Source organism: Choristoneura fumiferana, chromosome 24, assembly GCF_025370935.1.
Source record: "Choristoneura fumiferana chromosome 24, NRCan_CFum_1, whole genome shotgun sequence".
Taxonomy (NCBI): Eukaryota; Metazoa; Arthropoda; class Insecta; order Lepidoptera; family Tortricidae; genus Choristoneura; species Choristoneura fumiferana.
The window spans coordinates 11,913,757-11,935,763 of NC_133495.1; the positions used below are offsets into that span (position 1 = coordinate 11,913,757).

General features: G+C 36.8%; 1 protein-coding gene across 1 annotated transcript; it reads left to right on the top strand.

The window, feature by feature from the left end:
* Nucleotides 1-1,406: 1,406 nt before the first annotated feature.
* LOC141442002 (E3 ubiquitin-protein ligase MYLIP-like) lies at nucleotides 1,407-21,659 on the top strand (the record flags this gene model as incomplete). Its single annotated transcript, XM_074106916.1, is given in 3 exon segments — nucleotides 1,407-1,915; nucleotides 19,211-19,968; nucleotides 21,443-21,659. Coding segments are annotated over 3 exon segments (1,059 nt in total), but the record flags the coding sequence as incomplete, so codon positions are not given.
* Between the last annotated feature and the right edge of the window lie 348 nt (nucleotides 21,660-22,007).

Sequence of the window (22,007 nt, forward strand, 5' to 3'; positions counted from 1 at the left end):
CCAGTTAAGTACAATGTAGTTTACTTACATGATTTTAAAAACTTAATATAACTTGAGGTTGTGCTTGAGGTATTTAGATTTAGTTAAAAATTATGCACATACAAAAATTAATAACAATCAATGAACATAGAACTCTGACCAACGAAAGTTGTCCCAGACAAATCGCGGCCAATTAAAAAAAAATTAGGCTGACACTGACAACACTTGCTGTACACTGATTAAACGATGTTGATACTTATAATCATAGATATTATTTAAATTTTCCAGATATTAAATTATACTCGGGATTCTTCAAGCTGCATCGACAATCATTATCATTAAAGTAAGGTGTGAAAGTTGATTATGCACTTTAGTAGTCCCTTGGTAAATTTTATGACCTTTGTCAGTGCCCATTTAAGTACAGTACAGCCCAGACTCAAAAGTCCAGACGCGTCAATTTTTGGACCATTTTGACCAGATTGGCATTGAATATATCTTCTAACATTTTATTTCTAACATAATCTTATAACATTTTCCATTTTAAGTACAAGTAATTAATTTACTAGGTAGGAAGTAGGAGGTTGAATTAATAAAACAAAAATAGGTAATTAATTTATTTCTTAAAGCAGAAATATCAAAATTATCTAAGTCGGGCAACAACATCACAATTTATATAATAGTACTAACCAAAGGTACTAAACTAACGTATGTCATTGAGGGCTATCGTTTTTTGTCTCACTAGATGGCGCACTGTTGCGTGAGGTTTTTAAGTATGGCTTTCAAAGTCTGTTATTACGGGCGTGAAAACAAAGTTTAGATTTAAATTATATTTAATACACCTTAAAACCGTACCATAAAAATATCGAGCATGCCACAGTGTTGCATAGTCCCCGTTTTGTTCGGAAAAAAAGGAGGACAAAGGTTTCCGAAAGACAAAACTGTCTCAAAACACAGACAATCATTGCCCCGGAACGCATATTTGCCATAATTAATTTCAGATATTGCAAAATATTCACAAAAAAAATCTAATTATAAATAAACCCGCGTAGCTCACCCAAAAACTATGAGATTTGACATTTCGGAGATCTCACGCTACACTAGCGCCTCTAGTGGCGAATTCATTCCCGATAGCTCTCATTTTGACAGTCTCAAAAATGATACACCAGATTTCACTCGCTGGCCTGAGGGGCTACTATGAAATTCGAAAATCGAAGTTCGTATCGTACCATCCCTTTCACTCTCGTATTAAACAACATAAGCGTCAGCGGGACGGCTAGATACGAAATTCGATTTTTGTAGTAGCCCCGGTCTTTGTGAAGTATTTACCGACCATTAAAACCCATTGTCAATGTTCAATAGCTCCATCTCTATCGCGCCTCAGGCGTTTATTGAGATAGCAAACAAATCCACTCCTCGAGAATATTGTACCCTACCATGATGTGCGTTGTATTTCGTTCGTAGCTTAATAATACAATGAACAGTTCACTACGTGCGTAGAGGATTATCTCTAGTTAGAGCGGCAATGGACTACTAATAATTTCAAGCCGCGTGCTAGTTTGGCCAAAGTCCAAGACCGCTCCCTCGTTCGCTAGGCGTCACGTCACCGATTCTTTCTTTATCATTGTGAAGGCAAACTTAACATAGTATGGCCGTCATTTGGAAGTATTCACAGTTTTACTTCCACAAAGAATACGCGATAAACATTGCACGGAGCGAATTAAAAAAGACATTTTTAAATAAATTCTTTACGCGAGTGAGATAAACATAGGAGTTCCAGTGAAAAAAAAATAACAATTATAAATTCGTTCTACTTCTGTTTTATATTTTTTCGGATTTCATAAAATTATTTAAAATGTGGCTAGTAAGTCAACCGAATGGTGTGATCCTGGAGGTCAAAGTGGACCCTAACTCCATTGGACAGCAGTGCTTGGAAAAAGTAAGTGTTTTTCACTGCAATTTTGGCAGTTAACATCTAACTAACGTCAAGAAGTGGCTATTTGTTTACATGTTGCGAGTGCATGTTGAGTGAAATTGTTTTTCAATAAAGCATATGTAACTAATAACTAGTTTTTTACAAGTCTAATAAGTTTTTTTTTTTCAAGATGAATTAGATTTTTTTATAAAGCATTGTGCAATTGACAAGCTTCCAGTTCCGCTAATCACTGATGTTAGTTACTGCCACTAAGTAAAATAACATAAATATTTTTATATTAAGGATTTTTGTTAATATATCGTCAATATAATCGGACAAATAGTTGATGTAAAGAAACACGTTGGCGACGTCAGTTGTTTTACCTTGCGGACTTTGGACCCGGCTGTCGCACGCATTATCGCCGTGATCGAACCAAACTCGACAGTTTTTTTGTATATTTTCACGTTTTTTTTTACTACAGTTAAATTAAACTGATGTGCAAATACTGTTTAGCGCAGCAGCAGTTATTTTTTTTAATTTTAGGCATGTTTTTTGCTAAGTGGACGCAGCGTCAAATGAAAAGAGAGTAACTCAAAAATTTTATTATTCTGTAAATGTCAGAATAGAAAGCGATTGGTAGAGTTTAAAGAGTTTAAAGCTCATAGATGTTTTAAATATACGTATGTACTTTTATTTTAAACTAACTATTGCTTTGTTTTGGTCTGCATCGCAACCTAGTTATTTGGTAGTAAATTCCTTAAAGTCCACTTTGGGCGCCAAAACACTTTGGCTTCGTTGGCTAACGGCCAGAAACAAAATGATATCATACTTGCTTTGAATTTAGGCCGTTTTACAGGAAAACTTTCTACAAACATAGATTTTAAAACGTATGATCTAGGTACCTACCTACATCTCTTAAGTTAGGTAGGTATACTTACTTAATCAACTCACTACTCAGACATACTTATACGGTCTAATTAAAATAAGTATAATACCTTTATCTATACCTACTCATGACACTAGCTATAGGTACCTATGTGGTTGATCTATGATGAGTAGGTAGCTATAGCAAGTTATCGTCTACCTATATATTTTTATAACATGATAAGATGAATCGTCTGAAGATTTTGGAACACCTTGTTCACGTACCTTGATAAAACAAATAAAGTTACTATATTTAAAAAGATAGGTACTTACCTATACCTAATCCTTAACTATAATCTAGTAGGTATAGTAAATGTTTTAAATTTTATTGCTCTAGATAAGGGATAATCTAGGTTTTTATTGATGTCAAGGAGAATTTATTAATACGCAGGTACCTACGTATCTATCTATTCTGATGTTACCAAGGTCCGCCTACGTCCGTGAATTTGGTGATCGGTGACCTTCAGATTAAATATGTATGATAGGTTAAGTACCTGCCCGCACAACGTAGGTATGAGTGTTTTAAAATATATTACCTACTTCGCCGCAAAAAATCTGGCCCTCGAATGTATGCAAATAATAGGTAATTTTGCATAGAGTGGGCCAAATTTTGTGCTGCTGAGTAGGTAGGTATACATACCTAGTGTTGCTCTTACTCAAACACCAATTATAATTAAATGAGATACAGTAATTGGAAGGGAAACCGCAAGTCGCACGTACTTTTAGTATTGTAGTTATCCTTATTCAGTTTTCCTTACAATAAAAGCCCTTAAACCTTACCTAAAATTAAGGTATAATAATACCCCCGAGGTCTTTCAACGTAACCGCGCCGCACCACATCACGTTCCATATTTCCTCAACCAACAACATCCTCCTAGTAATAGAAAAAACATAATTGTGTAATTTTCATTTGAGTCATACATACGCCATTTTGTTTCCGACTCAATTTGACGCTCACCGGTGATTGTGTGCGTCGGGTCCAAAGTCCAACAGCTGTGAACTCGACGTTGCACGCAGCCGATTCGTGCAAGATGAAAACGGTTCAAATATAACTATGTATAACACTAGTACATGTGCTATTTAGAACGCCTTTCAGTGTTGAGAAGCGTTTTTGTTGAAAAGCTAAAAGTACCTACCTAAGTGTTATTGTTGACGTGAGTAAAGTTATTGACGCACGTTAAATGTAATTTTTATACAAATTTGGTTGTTATTTTTTAAAAATAATATGGTTTTGGTTAATTGCCTAACCTATTGCCTAAACTACTCGACAGTTCTGAAGAAATACATTATCACTGTTAAACTTTTTCCATGATAATGGTGATCAGTTTGTTAACTGTAATTTGAGATGAGATGAATCAGCACAAGTTATTACTAGTAGCTGAAGTTAACTGAACTAGCCATCTAGACCGGTAACCGATAGACGTTAAATTCTATGTCATCAGCTAACAGGTTTTACCAATTAAGCCCGCAACAGTAGCTTTGACGACACGAATTTCTCTTACGATCCCGTCAATTCACAAAGGAATTCATAAAGTTGCCCTCTTGTATAAATATTGCTGGGTCCCACCCACAGGGTCCATGATGATCACATATCCTATTGTAACATCTGTAACCATACATTGTTGTGGAAGGAAGAGCAATAAAGTATTGAGTATTAAGAAATTTTAAATAATTGAAAACATGTAGGTTTTTGTTTTTTTTACGACTAGCCAGCTCATCTCAATGGTCACTTACTTAGCTATCAAACACATAATAATATAAGTAGTTTAATTTGCTATAATTAATGCACATATAACCTTACACGAAGCTAACACGTCTAGGCGAGTCCAAAGTCCAACCCGAGTGTTATAATTAACTCAATTCGACAGACATTGTTTCACCGACATTATTAGACACCAAGGGTTAGTGGTATGGTATGTATTTAATTTTACGCGCTGAATTCACTGCCCTAGTTTCACTGAATCGGTAAATTGGAAAAAACAAAAGAATTGCCGGTTAACGATTTCGCAATAAACCAACAAACGTTGAAACGAAATAGCAAAATAATTATTGCGAAATTGTCTAAACATCCACAAATACAAATGAAGCAATCCAAAGTACACAAAATATTTAAAACGTGTAGTAAATATTTCTGATGGGCAATTCTTTTCCAGGACATTAAATTAGGACGTAATTTTGCTCACCATGACAATTAGACAATTGGTGTAGTACCTAGTTGAAATATTGTTTTGCTGAACTTTCCAATTGGGTACGGTGGACTTCGGACTGTGACGTCACTGCGGCCTTCTGTTGTAACGAAGCAATGTTTGTCACAATATCCTTCGGCAGTTATGATTGTCCGGTATGTTATGGATATTGTCTCGATTGTTTCGGGTACAAAGGTTACCTTGATTCAAGACTCGGTATTGAATTCACGTTTGTCTTTATGAACATAGTGCAATTTTTATCAACACCATTGGTTTATTTATATGATGCGTCGATCTTTTTGTTTAAAATCGACTCTTCCGCCTGCTGCGTGCAGAAACTTTCACTCCATCAGTCATTCGGACCTTGTTTTTGTAAAAGTTATGTTCTTACTTACGTAACGTCTGTAGAATTCTCCTTAAGGATGTTCAAAGCCGAAACAAAAGCTCGACTTAAACACGGATGTTAAAAACACCAAAAGTTATATTTTTGCGAAAACAGATACTTGATGTTTTCCTTTCGGCATAAGAAACAGAACCTTATTTAGAACAAATACTCATTTTATTTTAACGCAATTTTACTTGTAAATATACGCAAATTTGAGTAAAATTATTGTTTTATTGATTCTAAAAATATTTAATCAGCCATGAATATCCCGGTAACTGTACTTGACACTTGAGCTAGACGTTAATAACTGTAAGGAAGTGTAATGGTTTACTTAGAAATCCCACCGAGTATGTTACTGGCCATTAGTGGCCATGCAGTTAGTAATTACTGTGTCGATAATCAACTTACACGATAGCCAAGTGAACAAGATACTTTTTGTAACTGCTTTAATGATACTGTAGCAGTAATTAGCACCTTGGAACAACCACGCTATTTATAAAACTGATTATTTTTGAGAACGTTTCATTTCACAGTTCTATGCAGGATTGTATCAATAGTTTCTCTGAACTGAATCATTGCTGAGTTCACACAAATATCTTCTGCTCTCCATTGCATTTTAACAATCAACTGTGCTGCCGCGTCTCCGCTTCCATAATTTGCGCCTGGTTAACTTAGAGCCAACCAAGGTAACATTCGTAGATAATAGTGTCTATGTGAGCCAAGGTTCTTGATCAGCCAACCGCCTCGTGTTCTAAGTCACGTACCATCACAAACCAAAACAGCTTCGTTTTATAAATGTTAAAATACTTACATACTTAATAATTGGTTGTATCAGTGAACCCCCTGAAGTTTGATACACTAGCACCGAACTTTAATTACTACAGATTAGCAATAATTTCATTAGTTACTACTTACATCAGAATAAATGATCTAACAAGTCATGGTGATGAGATATCAACAATTGGCGTAAACTGTAACCAAGTACTGATAGTCGATTCCTGTGTGTCAACTAAAGTGTCAACCCAGATAACCTCACCTATTAGGCTTCGTAACTGAAACAGTCGTAAGATACAACTCGATTCATGCATCAAACATATAACACTGTGTTACTTATAAAGAATAAGATCTAATGTCAGTGTCACGAAAACTGTTAATAGCACTTATAACAGTTATAACCTCTACAGTCTTATCAGATGCTGTAAAAAAACAAAAGAGGTCAAAAACCATACAAGATAATTATTTACTGTTAAAATGTTTTACAAACAATTTTACGAATAAACTGTAATTTATCGTACAACTGATAACTGGGGTCAAATTGAAGTCATCGGTGTAGTGATAATCGAACACTTACATAAACACTGTTGTTAAAATAAGATAAGAGCTTCCTTTGTTGAAGATTGCAGGTAATAAAAGACAAATTCGAACAAACCCCATAAAGGAATAGCTCCTAATCTTCAGAACATGTTGCAAGTTGCAATCAAGTACGTACATAAAACGGACCACTCTTCCGTAATAGTGTTCCTTTTTACTATTACATCTAGTGATAGCAGTGATCGCGCAGGCGTAGGCGTCGTAATTTCGTAAAATTGGTATTTTATTACACCCCGCTGTAGTAAAGATAATAGCTTCTCTGTTTGTACGGTTACTTGATCACCAGCACCACAAATGCGATTGCCTTTTAAACCAACTATATCCCAACAAAGATTTTGATGTCACAGGTAATTAATTCTGTTGTTAATTCGCTAAGGATTATAATAATTCGCGAACCGGATCTTGCTATCATTATTTTGCAATTATGATAAGATTGTACTACAAATTCATTTTTAGGCTGGCAACTGTTATCATTAAAGATGGAATAACCTCTGTTGTAGGTTATTAACTTATAATAATTCGCAGTTCAACTTAGCTGAATGACCGAGTTCATTATCAAAAAACTTCGGTAGTTTTCCTGTTTACGAGTTCCATGATTTCCATGCTACATTGTATGGGATACGGGCAACTAGGGCAAGACCCTTTGATTTTGATGCGTGCGCGCCGTTATACGTTGATGCGATCACGTAGGCCTACCGTGCACTTTCAACATGCGCTTAGCATGAGAGCAATAAAAAGCTTTTTAGGCACCAATGCTGACTTATGGATTAAGTCTTAATTAATTTTTAAAAATTAAAAAATTGTTGATAAAAATTGCGTAGTCATTATCGTACATATATACTGATGAAGTATCAATCACTATGCGAAAATAATGTTTTGAAGGTATACAGTTTGAATAGACAATACTTAATAGTGTTATAAAAATATAGCCTTATTATATTATTTTTAAAAGACTACTATTGTGTGCTTTTTGGTTGTTTAGGTGTTGTAATACCAATGTAAGTACCTACTACGGATACCATGCAATTAAAGCAATAAAAATTAAAAACATAAATTTGAGTTGAAGAACAGACATACTGTTTTTATTTAATTACTGTGGTATTATTCACTCGTTAAAACATTGAACTCTAGAGCAAAACGAAATAATCAAACGTGCAAAATATAGATGGTACTACTGCTACTGCGCCCACAATTTTTTTTAAACCAACGACACAGAAATCGTCAATTATGAACTTAGCGTCTTTCACTGTTTAAGCATAAATTGACGTCTTCAAACGAAAGAAACGTAAAGAAACGTTATTTTTAATATTTGCTGCCAAGGCATGAGCTGTCTGCGTGTCATTCCTGGAATACTTCCAAAATTTAAAGTTTTAATGAATAAAAATAATAACTCATTAAAAGTAAATTAGCCGTCTGATCACTTGTCAATATTAAAAATAACTTAACTGACGGCTTATGACTTTTCGTTTTATTGTTTTCCATTCAATTATTCACACAAAGCAGCGTTTCCACCAATAATGTGCGAGGATGTGTTGCGAGGGATGTGTTTTTCATTGACCAATAGAAACGCTTCATTTACACATCCTTGCATAGCACATCTCTGGTGGAAACAGCTGAGCGTAGCGAGCGAGGCGAGGTAAATGAAGCGTTCTATTGGTTAATGAAAAACATATTCCTCTAACATCTTTGGTGGAATCCATAAATTAAAGACAACAAATGAATCTTCCCAAAATATGAAAACATATTTAATGCAACTCTAAAAACACTTTATTTTTGAATTCCATTAAAATATTATTTTTTTTTTTAGAGTAACATATTCATGATGGCTGAACTGAAACCCAAATTGCCAATTCCACACTAGTTACGCTTTCTTTAGTTGAAGAAATCAAGACATCGCAGTTTTAAAAACGACCTTTTAAGAAGTAGGTAGGTTCTTCATAAGTATTTTGAATGTTTTGTTCTTCCACTTTTATAATCGACCAGTAGTTTTTATTTCCGTAAGTAAGTATTACTTATTAACAACTTACTTGGAAACGGAACTCAGATTTTTAATGATATCGAATTAGACCTTAGCTTTGTGCCATATAGGTGTGTTTAAATGTAGAGTAGGGGAGACGGAGGCGAGTTGTGTGTGACATCGTCGATTTTTTACTGATAGCGAGCTTGTAATAACGCGCGTTTGTTAGTTCAAGTTCTCGAGCTAGCAAACGAGTGCTGTTGCGAGTTCTCTACTTAACTTACTTCTCTAACAGTTATAGGTTCAAAAAAATCGACAATGTCACAACTCTCTTCTGTCACAGTCACAACTCACCTCGGTCTACCCTAGTTAGATCAATTGCAAAAACAAGTTTGTGTTGTGTTCCGGGTTGCCGTACAAACTTTTGGTTATTATTATTATTTGAATGGTTACTAAGGAAGGATAGTAATTGAGCTTAATTGTACATTATTTTAATAATTGACTAATGTTGCGGTTTACTTTGTTTAAAATGTCAGTTTGAATAAACCTTGCTGCCCGCTACTTCGTGAAAGACATCACCTCAAAAAAAGGACAAATTAAGCCTGTTGCAAATTTTGCTATCTATACTTTTGGGTGTAATGTAACCGTGTTTAAACACGATAACCTTATTATCATTTGAAAACATGCTGATAAAGTAGTAGGCAAAATAAAATTATTTGCTTCACACCAGGTAGGTAGGTAAGACGAAACAAGATGGCCGCTTTGCGATCAGTCGATATGGCGAAGGACACAATTTAAATACTTGTAGTTGTGCCATGTTTGTTCAGGTTTACTTTACGAAGTAACAATAAAAGTATCCTGTTCTAAAATGAGGATGATTTCTGTTCTACTTGCAAAAATAATAATTGAGATGCACCAAAAAAAATAACCTATAGTTTTTATTTTATTTTTCGAAAGAATAGGATATTTTAAGATACTTACCATTTTCATCGATTTTGAATTTGGATAAGTTTTTAATTTTTTATATTTTTTTACGAAATACCCTGGATGACGTCACAGTAAGACAGCCACGTTCCATTGCCTAGAATAATTCAGGTCGTACATAACATAATCTGTGGCATTACAATGTGTGTGACAGACAATAAGTAATACAAAATACAAGCACGGTTTAGGGTCCTAACCTAAATGAACCATGACAAATAGTTTTATTTATTTCTCTTCTTTTAGCTTCGATTATTCCTGTTTGTTTAATGGTGTGATAGTAAATAGATATTTTTTATTAAAATTTGATATTTAAATTCTTTTATATTTATTTACTTGTAACGTCGTAATTTAATAATTTAATTTGTAAAAATACCGACATTGGAAATACTCGTATACATTTCGGACTTTACGAGAAATGACAACTGTTTAAAGCCGGGTGCGCATCATGTGATTAAAGTTCTATCTTTGTCACTCTTTGCTATTATAAGCAGGACAGCAACATTTCAAACTGTCAATTTGCTTAAGAGTGTAGACCTGCTTTATAACTGCCTTTGTGACGGTACACACACTGCAGGGGTCAAATGAAGGTCATTACTTAAATTTTGTTTATTTTATTCAGTTTATCATATTTTTGGAATCTGATTTCTGAAAACGCTTCACAAAGCCTATTTCTCCAAACGGTTTTCGATTTATTATACGTTGTCAGAAATTGGGACATCGCAATGAGGGCTATCGCGAATGAATTCGCCGCTAGAGGCGCTAGTGTAGCGTGAGGTCTCCGAAATGTCAAATCTCATAGTTTTTGAGTGAGCTACGCGGGTTTATTTATAATTAGAATAATTTTGTGAATATTTTGCAATATCTGAAATTAATTATGGCAAATATGCGTTACGGGGCAATGAATGTCTGTGTTTTGAGACAGTTTTGTCTTTCGGAAACTTTTGTCCTCCCTTTTTTTCCGAACAAAACGGGACTAAGCAACACTGTGGTTCCTCGATATTTTTATGGTACGGTTTTAAGGTGTATTAAATATGATTTTAATCTAAACTTTGTTTTAACGCCTGTAATAACAGACTGAAAGCCACACTTAAAAACCTCACGCAACAGTGCGCCATCTAGTGAGACAAAAAACGATAGCCCTCATTGGGAAATAATTTAATTTGAAGTTAACGTACTTGTTACTTTTTATAATATCGTGACAAATGATGTTGTACAGTTACGTAATGTCATTAAACAATGTTTATCTTAAAATCAATGATGTCTGATATTGCATAACATCAGCTGATAACTCGTAACTCCATCTTTATCATTTCATTCATCAAAATTTAATTTAATTAAAAAAAAGTGCCCGATTTGATATTCCCGTCTTGAACCCCGTTTCGAATTTGGAAGCTGCAGGGCTACTACGAAACTCGAAGTTCGTATCGTACCATCCCTCTCGCTCTCGTGTTAAATAGGATAAGTGTAAGAGGGACCGCACGACACGAACTTCGAGTTTCGAGTTTCGTAGTAGCCCTGCTGGCCAGTAGCCCAGTGGCAGTAGCAAGCATTGAGCCGTTCCGTTACATCGGACTCAATTCGCAATGATCCTTCGCAAGGTTTACCTATTTCCTGACTACCTAGTTCTACCACTCCTGTGGGTCCTGCCGGGGCGGAGAGGGTGGCATGGGTTCTGGGCAAGCCCGTGTTGCCATAAAGTCGTCTGTCCCAGGCCTATAGTAGCATCCGCGGAGAGGTCACTTCGCCCGCCTGCCTCAGGTGGGAAACAACACGGAGAGTGGCAGTTACCGGTTATAAGTTCGCACAAATAGGCGTAAGTGCCAACGCCAGGGGTCACTCTCGACAGTAGGAGGATCCATCGCAGGTCCACTGATCAGTTACCGCCTGCTTTAAGTTGGGCAGCCCCCGACCACTAACGTACTGATCCGCCTCAACGTTATTAGTTCTATCACAGGTTCTATTGAAAAGGGAAATTTATTAAATTGAAGCTCAAATTGTGCATTAGAACTATTAATACGTTGCACTGATTAAACGTATAAATGTATGCCACATAACGTGGCTACTTCGCGGTCGCATTTTATACGCATTCTGTTCAACTTCATAGTTTGTAATGGTTTTGTATTTTGTAGTATTCCTTCTTTGACTTTTTAATAAACACGTTTTAATTCCACTGCGTTTGTAACTATGTACGTACGGAGAAGGTGCTTACGGGGAATATGCTTGCATCTATTTTTTGTTCAGTTGGGATAAAAAGTGGTGCGAACGAAATATCTCTAAGATATAAAGAAGTTGTAAAACGTGTTTTTAGGCAAGGACGATGGTCATACTCGCACAGTCTAATGTAAATACTGTCAAAACGGATACCTACAATTTCTATGTATGTATACTTCTATCAATTTCGTAGAAACTTCCAGAACGGTCTAAAGTCCACTGTTTGATATGGTCTCAAATTGACTTAATTTCTTGTGAATCGAGCGTTATTTCCATTAACGCGTGTGTCAACAATGACTCAAAGAATATTGAAGTTTACATTTATTTATCAGCCATTCAATGGAGTACTTGGATTATCCATAACAATTAACGATGATATTATATGAATGATATTAATCGGTGATGGCCTGGTGGCGACGAAAACAAAGGTCGTACGACAGAGATTCTGCAGCATTGAGTTGAATTCAAAGAGACAAACATTTCTTAGTAAAATCGATATGATTTGAGACGCATAAAGCTCAACAGTGTTTCAAAGTGGGCGTAACAGATCAATAAATATGGAATACATACCTAATGAATTATTTATTATACCTACCAGGTGCTTGAAACCGATTGTTTTCAAGTTTTATCAAATGCAGTGCGAAAAACAACTGATAGTAATTCAACTGCGCAGTTGGGAATATAAGTAAGTATAAATAGTAAGACATATTATACCACCTGTGGATTTATGTCAGGGTTATCACAAGCCGAAGGACCCCCTGTGATGCCTTATTTAAAATAATAGTAAACAGTAAAGATATTGGATTAAATCGCATGAAAGAGATGAAAAACAAGTATTCTTACATCAAATCAAAGTCTCATAAACATTACTAAAGAAGTGTGCTCTTTCTGAGGTTGATTCTAAAGACAGGAACAGAATGCTTTTAATTACAACGCCTGTGGGTTGAACAACGTGGCTTTGTTGCAGCTTAAGTAATTGAAATGTCAATTTAACTGAGCACTAAAATGTTTGAACTAATCGTTGTGTTCATTAGTATGTAGGGCGTAGTTAATATTAAATGAAAGTTTAATGAGGGCTTGATAAACCGTTTATATTGTGTTTGAATAATATAATAATAACTGAGACATTCCATATTAAACACCTGTGTTTTGTAAATCATCTTGTGCTAATTATGTCATCTACGTAGGTTCCTACAGCCAAAACTTTGTGAAGCTCTTTAGATTTTCGAGTAGATGTGAGAAATATACTTATATAGTTGTGCCAATTTGCACTGCCAAACACTCGGCAACCCAGTGATTATCATTAAAGCAAATGTTATCTAGTCAAACAGCGAGCGAGGCAAAATAAAAAGGCGTAGCAAATAGCAACATGGCGTCTAATCCTGCGCAAACACGGCCTTTGTTACTATACTAGCATGAGATCAGAATAACACTAAGGGATTACGTGATCACGAGTTTAGGCTTTCTAAAGATACACACTTATATATTAGTCAGGGAGCCGACTGCAAGAAACCCTACCTTAAGTATATAAAAAATAGAAAATACCTACTCTGTAGGGGTAGCTGACTTTTACTTTACTTGGCTCCCGGACTATATATTATACATATTAGGTATACCTATATTTAAAAAAAAACTTGGCTTTTCCCCATATCGTTTGTTCACTTTTCCATAAGATCAGGAAAAGGAGAATCGGTTAGCATAGCACATTGTCTGTTTTACTAACTACGCATATTTTGATAGCGATGCCTATTCATTGAATACCAGGCGTGCCTCGGCCGCGGCTGGCACTGGGGTTAGCTTACAAAATTATGCAGATGATAAAAACTGTGTACTTACCTACATGTGAAACGAGTTCAGTTTAATTTTACAAATCCAGCCACCAAGTCATTGGTATCACCTTCACACGCCGGCAGCAACTAAGTACACAAATATAGTCGATGACATGTCACTAAGTAGGGACATAAATCTTGTAGCAACATTTCAAAGGCATAACGTGAACTGTATAAGTAGCGAATATATAGTCGCAGTCGTAGTAGTAGCTCCTATATATGAAAGCACTTTACCTTACTGATATAGTCGATTGCTCCGTTTTTGTGTGAGCCTAAATTTCTTTTGCGTGTTCACTTCACGCTGAGCTTTTCATGAAGAATGTCCTGTAGACTTGACATGGACATGATTATGATTAGAAATGAATATCGAACTAAATAACAAGGCGGGGTGCTTCAGCATATTCAAAAATATTAAACCAGTTTCTTGCGGCTACTTTGATAAATGGATTTGTACCTAAATACAAGTCAAACTGGCGCATTATAATAAAACATTTTGTCGGTTTTATTAAAGAAGTAGACAAAGGAGAAGTCTTTGTTCTTCAAGGAGCGATCCAGCCTATCTAAAAAACAGTGACCTCGGATTTGCATTGCAATAGTGGCTTCTTGTGGGTGATATTGCCTTTATGGTCCTACGTCTCCGAGCTCCTAGTGTCTTTAACAGATAATGTGTTGTATTCATAGTTGTCTTCCATACCGTACACAACAACAAGACAAGGCGTGACTATGAATTTGAATTTAATGTATTTATTGCTGAGATTTGACATGTGCTTTGTACTTAGATATGTACAAGATCCTAGAGTAGGTACCTACTGAAACCGGTTAGTGCCCTCATTTAATCCTGCTTGCACGTGCCTCGTACTAATTCAGTTAAAGTTGACACATCCGTCCTAAAATAGGGTTCCAAGCCAGTGCAAAGTGCGTTCACCCTCCGCGAGTCCTAGGTACCTGTCATTTGCTGAGATAACGACGCTCACGCACGAGCTCTTTGTGTTCGCTTTCTAGTTGGTAGCTCTAGTCAGCTGACAATGTTGGTAAATTGTTCTGAAATAAATTTATTCCGGTTTTGCCCATTTGACTTCATTAGGTCCACATTGATTCTTTCTTTGAAACTTGTGTTTTTTAAGAGAAGCAATCTCACTGTAAAGTCTAGCCGGTGATTTAACTTTCATAACGCTCATCTGCGGCTGCACTGCGGACTCAATAACGAATCAATTTTCAGGAAACATGATTTCAGATGTCTTTGTTGTTTGCGTCGATTAATTTTCAACCTCGTCCATGACATCCTCAAAACCATTTCTCTTCTATATGCGTACAAGTAACATGAGAGTAACAGTTATTTAAAGATTTTATGAGTTTCAAAACCAAGGTGATCTTCTCAAATAGGTATACGTATACCCAAAGATGTTGCAACGGTTTCTTTACGTCGTTCAAGGAGTGTAACATTGTTCTCACTTTCCAGCTTGATCTTACTCGCCTTGGCGCCTTGTTTCTCAACTCTACGAATTCTAAAGTGCTAAAATCATAACTTATACAGCATTACATTCATGCGCTTATTATACAATGCAAGCTATATGCTACATTTGGCAGCCGTTCTAATGTTTTGCTTCGCCAGCTGAAGCGGACTGGTCGCCAGACTGGTTCAGCGCGGCTACGTGAATGGCATGCAAAGAGACGTGTTGCACGATTTGTTGGTCGACTGAATCTCAGTCTCGAGCACGTGGGGAGGACGTGATGCGTGAGAAAGAGGTTGTTATGTGCAAAAGCGAGACGGAGAGAAAACATCTGGGACGCTTTGCTTGATTTAGTACCGAGGCGTTTTCGCCGTCGGTTTTTTGTGTTCAGCTTTTTTTAGTTTCTAAAATTGAGATACTTACATTGAAAGTGGTAGAGTAAAACTAGGTACTATAGGGATACTATTAAAATCTTATTAGCTATCTAGTCATTAAGTCATTACATATAGAGAATTGCTTTAGTCATTATTTCGAAGGGTTTATCTGTTTTGTTCCATATTCCAAGGCAAGGTGACGGTTTATCTACGAAAGACATACTCATACTTAAGACATGGTCGTCTTGTAGTCTTTTTTAATCTTTAAGCTTAAACTGACAGTCCTTGTATGGATCTGACAGGACTTAAGTCCACTTAAACCTAGATTAAAAAGCCTGCAAGTGGACGTAAGTACTGTTAGCTAGACCACTAAGATTACTGTGAATCTATTCTGTGTAACTATCAAAACTTTTAATAAAATACGATCCTTTTCCAAATTCATGATCGTGACTTGTATGTTCCTATTGCTAATGCAGGCTAATTTTACTCAAATATTATGTCCTGGCTTGTATGTACAAGTCTAAAAATACATATACGAAGTGGAGCTTATACCGGTGCCTGCGGCATGAGTACGTTTATTTGTGTAGAATTGAATTGGCAACCAGTCCAGAGGCCTGCGAGTGGCTCCAACCAAGGTATAGCAGAGGGTCAACGAACGGCTGTCGAGGGTACAGCACGTGCGATGCCTATAGACACGAAACGAAACAAAATGGCGGATAGATTTTCACTTTTTAACAATGGCTATGATGTCACAAATAGGGATGACGACTGGGTTAAAAATACCTATAAGTATCATTCTATTTAGTCCGACAGTTAGATTATGGAAAAATATGGGACACGTATTTTTGGTTTATCAAATTATTAAAAATCGACAAGGTAGGTAATAGATCATCAAACTTCCGGAATGGGGGCTTGTGACGTCTCTATTAGGTAAAAAATCGTACCATATAGTGACTTCACTCGAAATTTCTAAGCACTGTATCCTCGTTTTTTGTTTGTCAAACAAAAGAAAAAAAAAACGTGTACAATAGTTTTTAATTAGGTATCTAACTGACGGGCTAAAGTTTTTTTAGTCGTCTAGCCTATTTTCATGGACAGTTGTAGATTAAAGGCTAGGACTTAGGACCTAATCATTTTAAACTATGTGAATTTCCAGTGTCAAGTTTAACAAGTCTCCTGTGTTTTATTTGAAGTCGCGGATTATTTTGATCGAAATGAAATGCTCGGTTGATTTCCTTTAAAAACTGGTTTGGCGCCGAAACGCCGAATTTTGCCAAACCTTGAGTAACGAATTGCGTTTTATTTGCTGTTTCTGAGAATAAAATTGACTTACGACATTTTCCAAAATGCGTATGAGTGACTTAAGTTTTTTGGGACCTTACAAATAATTGTATTTTCATACTTATGTACTTTTGACACGCTTCTAACCTGTATTCTGTTTTTGTTCCGCCGCCATTTTGCTTTTCCCGCTAATAACGATATGGCATAAATTTGCGGGCGTTGGTCAGAGTCAAAAAGGTTATATTTAAATTTATCGATTAATTCCCAACTGAGTCATTTGTTTGTAATTCTGAAACGTACCATAACGTACTTAATTATTGACGTATTTTAATGTTTCCAAAATTTTCTTTCGTTGAAATCGAAATATCGGTATAAGATGAACAAATCATTCATATTGTAGCTATACGTACTTACATGTACATATTTCAATTATATATATAGCTATATGTACTTACATGTACATATTTCAATTTTGACATCATGTATACCTTTGAAGATTTAACAAGCAGAAAAATTACTATGACTTGAAACACAGCATCACGCAGTAGTCTCGTGTTATTACATAATGTTAAACTAGCCAGGCATCCTATAGTTATTAGAATATATTAAAGCCATGTTACGAACTCAGGTTCTTTTAACTTCTTTTCATATTGTAACGTTCTAGCTCGCTCTGGTTCATAGACGGCACAATGTTACTTAAAGCTACATCTGTTTAAGCTTCTATAGCTTCATGATTACCTACGATAAAACCGGAAAGTCGCTGAAATTTGCATTGAATATCTATTAATTGCATACTAGGCAATGAATATCTATTGCAACGTACACAATTCTAATCCAGAATTATAAGGCAAAACAGCTCCAGTTACTCAAATGTCGTAACCGTGGGCTATATTTCTAGATAAGTTAAGTTTCAACACAATCAGTAATTACATTGAAGCGTTCAATGCTAAGGATTGTTTACTATTTCGTGGGTCATTCTCTGATAAACGGTATTTCTTCACAAGACTCATTACATTGATAGTATTCTCTATATTACAACGGACTATGTCACACTTCGTGTGTTCCACATTGCACTTTGCGGGCGATGTGGTAGAGTTGATAAATCATGAACCAAAGCCCTTAGTCACTTTCAAATCAGATCGGAAATCCAAGCATCTTCAACTTCCGAGAATACTTACATACATGTGCATTCCACATGTCATGAAGTAATCAGACGAACTTGGTAATTTTATGGTAATTGTTGTCATCGGTTTCTAGAATAAACTGTATTTGCTGGGTAAATCCTGGAGAACATGACTGTCATGGCGTTTCACTTCAACAAGGATATCAGGATAGTCAAGCCAAGCGTGTCTACTGTCTTCTAAGTCTGTTAGCTGACACTCGCTTTGAATAAGATCTGCCCATTGATACCTAATCTTAAGCTCTCCGATTACTGGCTACTGCGCATTCGCTAGTTGTAGTATAAATATTTGTCATCTGAGCCTCGGTATTTGTTTATACTGCTAACAATTCATAGGTATTTCCTTGTACACTGAAGTGTCTTGTAAATAATGTCCCTATATGTAGGTATAAACTTTACTAACTTTGCTTTTGCTTCCCACATGCCACCTAAAATGAACTCGGCTGGAGGTAGCAATGTGTTTAGTTGCCTCTCCTTATTAACTAAGCTAGAACGATACTTTTATGATTTGTACATTTGGTGCTACTGAGTATTAACTATGCACCAATAATTATTGCGTACTTTACCCACGTCCTCTGTTTGAGTTAACGATAGCTTAGCTAGCAACTCAATTATCTCATAACATTTTGTTTTTTTGCGTGGCTATATTTAATTTTTAGGGCCAATTAATTAAATTCAATAGGTTTGTTTATTTGTCTCGTGTAAAATACGGTTTAAAGCTTTATTTTTAGCTAATTGAACGTGTGTGTTACGGTAAGGTAAACTAACACTGTCTAATGCACATTATTTTCAATAAAACTCAGCTTATATACAATTAAACTTAATAAGTAGATTTATTAAGGTGTAGTTGCACATCGTAACGTTTTGATGTTTCACAGCAATGAGAAAATGGCGGCCAATCGGCAAACTATTTATAAATGCTATAATTTAACATGTCTGCCATAGACGTAAAAACGCAAAATGTAGACTAATAATAGGTTAGGTTAGGAGTGCTTTCACTTCTCGCTCGCGTGGTACCGTCTGAATAATTTGCTATAAGAGCCGTTTTTTATATATATAACTTATTTCCCAACCTGTTTATTTCGTAAGATTTAAAATCCAAATCGGCGACGCCTGAAGGTACAACCGAACGAATGATGCAAGAAAGTTTGAGATTCAGATTTAATGTTGAATTTTTTTGTTCCAGGTATGTGAGAAGTTGGAGATCGGCGTGGAGTCGGACTACTTCGGGCTCCGCGTGTGTCCCGCGTCGGGGCCCAGCCGCTGGCTCAACCTGCGCAACCCGCTGGACCCGCACCGCATCCCCGGCCGCCGCCTCGACCTGCGAGTCAAGTTCTGGGTGCCCCCACACCTCCTCATCAACGAGCCAACTCGCCACCAGTTCTATCTCCACGCCAAGCTCGACCTGATCGAGGGAAGGCTGGTCGTCGCCGACCAGGAAGTCGCCAGAAAGATCATAGCATACATAGCGCAAGCGGAGACCGGAGACTGCGACGTCGACGTGCCTCCCACTCACATCTACGAGGAGTGCGACAAGATCGGCCCTCAGGGCGAGAAGCCCGAAGACCACATGGAGAAAATTATCGATAACCATTGCGAGATAGCGGGCATGCGCGCCTCGCAAGCGGAGTACAGGCTGCTGAAGGAGATATCGAAATTAGAGTCGTTCGGCGAAGAGCTGTTCTTCTGCAAACCGGTGACACAGACGAACAACGCTCACAATCTGTACAGCCACTTGCTGTACCACGCGCAGCAGGTCGAGGAACCGACGCGGGAGGACGTGGACATAGACGGCAGCGGCACGGTGGGCTGCCTGGCCACGGGACAGAGCGGCGCCGGCTGCGGCTGCCGCCTCAGCACCAGCGTCGGCGTCGGCCCGCACGGCATCGTCGTCTATAGGCCCGCTTGCAACGGCGACCAAGATATTGGTGTTGAAAAACAAAGGTAAGCTTCATGCAATATTAAGATTTTTTGTAAATGAGAGGAAAGTTAACAACATACTACATGAAAAAAAAGAACTAGTTTGGCTACTTGATGTTTACCCAAAATTTACTAATTAGGAACCCAAATTATGCTAATACATATTGCAAAACTGATTTTGTAAGACGTCACCTAACTTTTAGCTACTAGTAAACCTTAGTTTTGTAGTCAATCAAGTTATGTTACATACAAGCAACATTTTTTTTTGTTACTGGTAGCAATATACATATGTATATAAGTATATATTTTTTCAATGTATTTGTAACGGTAATGAAAATGAAACGAAGTTTTTTAGGCCAGAAACAAGAAACAGTTGATGACTACCCAGGTAATATCAAAAATAGTAGGTAACCAAAACGTTAGGTACCTACCTAGTCAAATACACGTCATGTAGAATTGACTTTTCTAACGGCTTTAGAGAAAGGCTGAATATTGATGGTAAAAACCCATGTAAAAATAATATTTAAGTTTGACCTCGGGTTTTTTTTTGACCTAGGTACCGCAGTCATCCATGAAAAAAGTTTATGGAAATTAGGTGATCACCTCAGAGATTATTTGAAGTGCCACGCGAAGATAGTGAGCACGGTCATGCCTAGTGATAGTTCTGTTGTCATCGGAAAGTTCCAAGTTCTTTACCTAACTTGATGAGGCTTAGAATCCTCAAGATTTTACGTCAATGCGCATGCAAATGAAGGACTCAAACTTGTATTTAATTCATATTCAATCATACTCGTATTTTATTTCGTGACGAAAGCGTCAACCGGTTTTGTTTTCTAGGTTTGCTTGTTATTCTGTAGATAATTCTAATACCCACTCAGATAAGATGTGAAAAGCGTTTGTTCTCGAAATTTACCCTAAACAAAGAACATCGTGTAGAGGATCGGCGTAGTGTTAGATGTTAATGTTTGCACTAAGTCTGACTTACATCTTCAACCGTATTTTAGTAGCACTCAACTAGTCACATCCAACGATGCGAAAAAAAGGCCAACGATTGTTGTAATAAAAAAATTGCAATGACAGCAATAACACTAATAATCTATTAAGATTTCACAATCTCTAATTCCATTACAATTATTACAAAGTCTGATGATAACATAAATCCTAAGTAGAAGCCGTAAATGGGCTAAATTAGTAAAATTAGACGCTATAAAATGTTACTAATAACCGCAATAAATGACGGAGAAACTTTTAGTAAATAACTATTTAGCATTTTTTTTAGTATTCAAGTAGGAAACGACGTACTGTCACCAGCATCAATATCTGACACACACAATAAAGTTTGCTTAAATATCTGATACGGCTCTATTTCTAAGGCCGGTGGATGTAGCTGTCAGATATTTTGCACGATTCGCTGTGGGAGATTTTGATGCAGGTGACTAGACCAACTTCGAAAGGGTCTCTGCTAGGCAGATACTGATTTCTGCCATTTTTCTTCCAGCATCATGTACACGGCGATCCACCGCGCGCAACCACTCCGCCGCAACTTCCAACTGACATACGTCACGGGAGAGGGCCACGAGGCGACGTTACACGTCAAAATGGCGACGTCTGGGCAAGCCGGCGCCGTCTACCGGGCCGTCACCGAACGGCACGCCTTCTACTGCTGCGAGACTGTTCGCAGCGACGTCACGGAGCAGTTCATCAGAGATCTGAAGGTGATTATAACATTGCTTGGATAAAAAAAAAAACATACTTTGCGAATTCACCAAATGAAAAGTTCCAGTAGTCCACATGTATAGTTCTACTGATACGCTCTACCATGCCGGTTGCTTGAGGGAGCTAGGGTTTGTATAAATTCTGAATAGAAAAATGGTTCTTGATTTCAAATAAGTTTGTTTATTCTACTAGATTAGAGTTACGAAAAGCTCCGTATTCTTCTTTGTCTTTTACATTTATTCCGCTGCTCAATTTGCTGTCTAAAGTGATACGAGTACATGTCAACTAATTATGACAAAAAGCATAACAAAACAAAAAGACTAAATAACACGTACAATTCTCATAAA